The sequence below is a fragment of the Herpailurus yagouaroundi genome, unplaced genomic scaffold (genome assembly GCF_014898765.1).
Source record: "Herpailurus yagouaroundi ecotype Mexico unplaced genomic scaffold, PumYag 77, whole genome shotgun sequence".
Classification (NCBI taxonomy): domain Eukaryota; kingdom Metazoa; phylum Chordata; class Mammalia; order Carnivora; family Felidae; genus Herpailurus; species Herpailurus yagouaroundi.
Genome location: NW_024412388.1, coordinates 12,823,225 through 12,825,561, shown reverse-complemented (window position 1 = coordinate 12,825,561; position 2,337 = coordinate 12,823,225). Strand labels below are relative to the sequence as shown.

The 2,337-nt window shown below is 57.2% G+C and overlaps 1 protein-coding gene across 2 annotated transcripts in view; it reads right to left on the bottom strand.

Annotated features, from left to right (window-relative positions):
• Window positions 1-1,036: 1,036 nt before the first annotated feature.
• Window positions 1,037-2,337, bottom strand: part of ACTL8 (actin like 8) — a 61,616-nt gene continuing 60,315 nt past the window's right edge. For both annotated transcript variants that reach the window (XM_040456773.1, XM_040456768.1), the window contains one exon: window positions 1,037-2,308. In XM_040456773.1, coding sequence (XP_040312707.1) covers window positions 1,556-2,308 — 753 coding nt within the window. In that variant the 3' untranslated portion in view covers window positions 1,037-1,555. The remainder of the gene's footprint in view (window positions 2,309-2,337) is intronic.

Here is a 2,337-nt window from a genome sequence, read left to right as displayed (position 1 = left end):
GTGGTTGAGAACCCAGGCTGGATTTGAACACCACGCTTGCCACTTAGCAGAAAAAGATATGTTCAAATTTATTTTGAGAGAGAGTGCACGTGCGCGCGCATGCAAGTAGGGGAGGGGCAGAGAGAGAGGGAGAGAGAATCCCAAGCAGGCTCTGCACTGTCAGCGTGCAGCCCGATGCGGGGCTCAAACCCGTGAACCATGAGATCATGACCTGAGCCGAAGTCAAGAGTTGGACGCTTAACCGACTGAGCCACCCAGGTGCCCCGAGAAAAAAGTATTTGATACGTAAATAGTAAGTTCTATGAGTCAGGGTCAGGTCCCAGGGCAGTGTAGCAGGGTTGGGTGGGGCTTGGGGAGGGGGGTCTATGTTCCATCTAGTCATTCGGCCCCCTTCCCCCATCGGATCCTCTGCATCCTGCAGGCTGATGGAGCGATTTTAAGGGTCAGGCACACACTGAACTGGCCAGAGCCTGTGACATGGTCACATGACCCTACCTAACTGCAGGGTGGGGGTAGGGTGCTGGGAAGTGTAACCACACGGCCGAGGAAGGAGGGGCGGTCTCCCACGGTCCCCAGCAGTCTCTCTCAGTCTGCCCCATGGAAAGTAGGCATCCCCCTCCCCCCAGATCACATGACCTTGTTACATTTGATTATTTCAGTCTCCGTCACCCCAAACAGAGTTCCTCAATTACTGCCTCCGTCCCCCCGGTAGATCACAATCTCCTCGAAGCCAGAAAACCTGGCATCTATCCCTTCGTGGTCCCCAGTACCTAGCACATAGTAGGTCCTTTAATGTGTATGAAATAAATATTACATGAGTAGAAACTCAAACTTTAACAGAATTTCGGGACATCTGGGATAAGGGAGGGTACGTGGCAGAGAAACAATGAGAGGCTCCAGGCCCCTGACATCCCACCCGGCGGGTCCCTAGAGGCTGCCCTGGCCCCACCTGGGTCCTCATGGACTCCCGCTCCCCACGTCTTCCCCAGAGACCGTCCATCCTGCCGCCACGCATGACAGAAGCCAGCTCTGGTTCCAAAGAAGTTTATTTGCATAGAAAACAAAACCCTGGCCATGGAGGGAGGGCCCTTTGGCTCACCTGTAGCAATTTCTCCCTGGCCAGAAAGAATGAGTAAGACTAGAAACTTCACCTCTCCCATCCCACCCCATCTGGGACCCCAGCACAAGGTCCCATCTCACTCGCCCCAGTTAAAACCTACTGAACTGAGAGCAGGACAGCCCAAGGGAGATGCCAGCGAAAAATTAAGTGGCTACGAGGGAGACGGTAAGTGATCACTCCCCTCCAAATGACAGACCACCCCCTGGAGACACTGCCTCCGGAAGGCTTCCAGGGTCGACCCCCTGTCCTCCTATGGGCTGGATCTCACTCTTGAAACAAGATAAAACCCTAGTACCTCAAAAAAAAAAAAAAAAAAAAAAAACCCTCATGAACTCGGAATTCCAAAACCAGCTGACCCCACCCCTGCCCAGGCCCCCATCACTGAAATTAATCCCCTCTAACCCACGGGCGGGGCGGGACCCAGGGGCCCACAGGTCACAGCCTGAGACTCTCCTCATACTCCTCCTTGGTCATCCACTCGGACCTGTAGGTAGACAGATGGGCCACCACGGACGCTCCCAGCCAGACGCTGAAGTTTCTGTTGGAACCCACCCACATGGTGGCCTTGGAGGAGGAGAAATGATCTGCCATCAGCTCCTTGTACAGGCGCTTGGTGAAGCCGGGGTACAGGGTGTTGCCCCCGCAGGCCATCACGTGGGAGGTGAGCAGCGGGTGCATGGAGGCCTCGCAGGCCAGGATGGCATCCACCACGGCCTGGGAGATGCCCGGCCCTTGCAGGTCGAACACCTGGGGGCTGAAGAACATCTCGGGGGCCAGCCGCTGCATGGGGGTCAGCTCCACGCGGGTGCCGTCGGGGAGCTGGTAGGCGTTGCTGTCGTCCGAGCCGCTCGGCAGGCTCTGGCGGAAGTCGAGCGCCTCCCCCAGGTTCTGCGGCACATAGCACTTGCTCATCTGCGTGGTGGCCACCGTTTCCAGCTGAAACAGGTTGTGGAGATTGCAATCCTCCTTAAAGAGGCTCTTGAAGAGATAGGCCGCCAGATCCTGGCCCGCGAACTCCAGCGTCTTGCCGCCGGGCTGTAAGGGGCGGCCCAGATGGAAGGGCTGCACGCGGGTCAGGCCGTAGCCGGAATCGACCACCACGCCGGTCAGGAGGCCCGAGGCGTACAGGGACATCTCCAGCTGGTCGGCCAGGAGTACGGACGGCACATCCAGTAACTCAAACATAATCTGCAAGAAGGGAGGAGAGACGCTGGGTT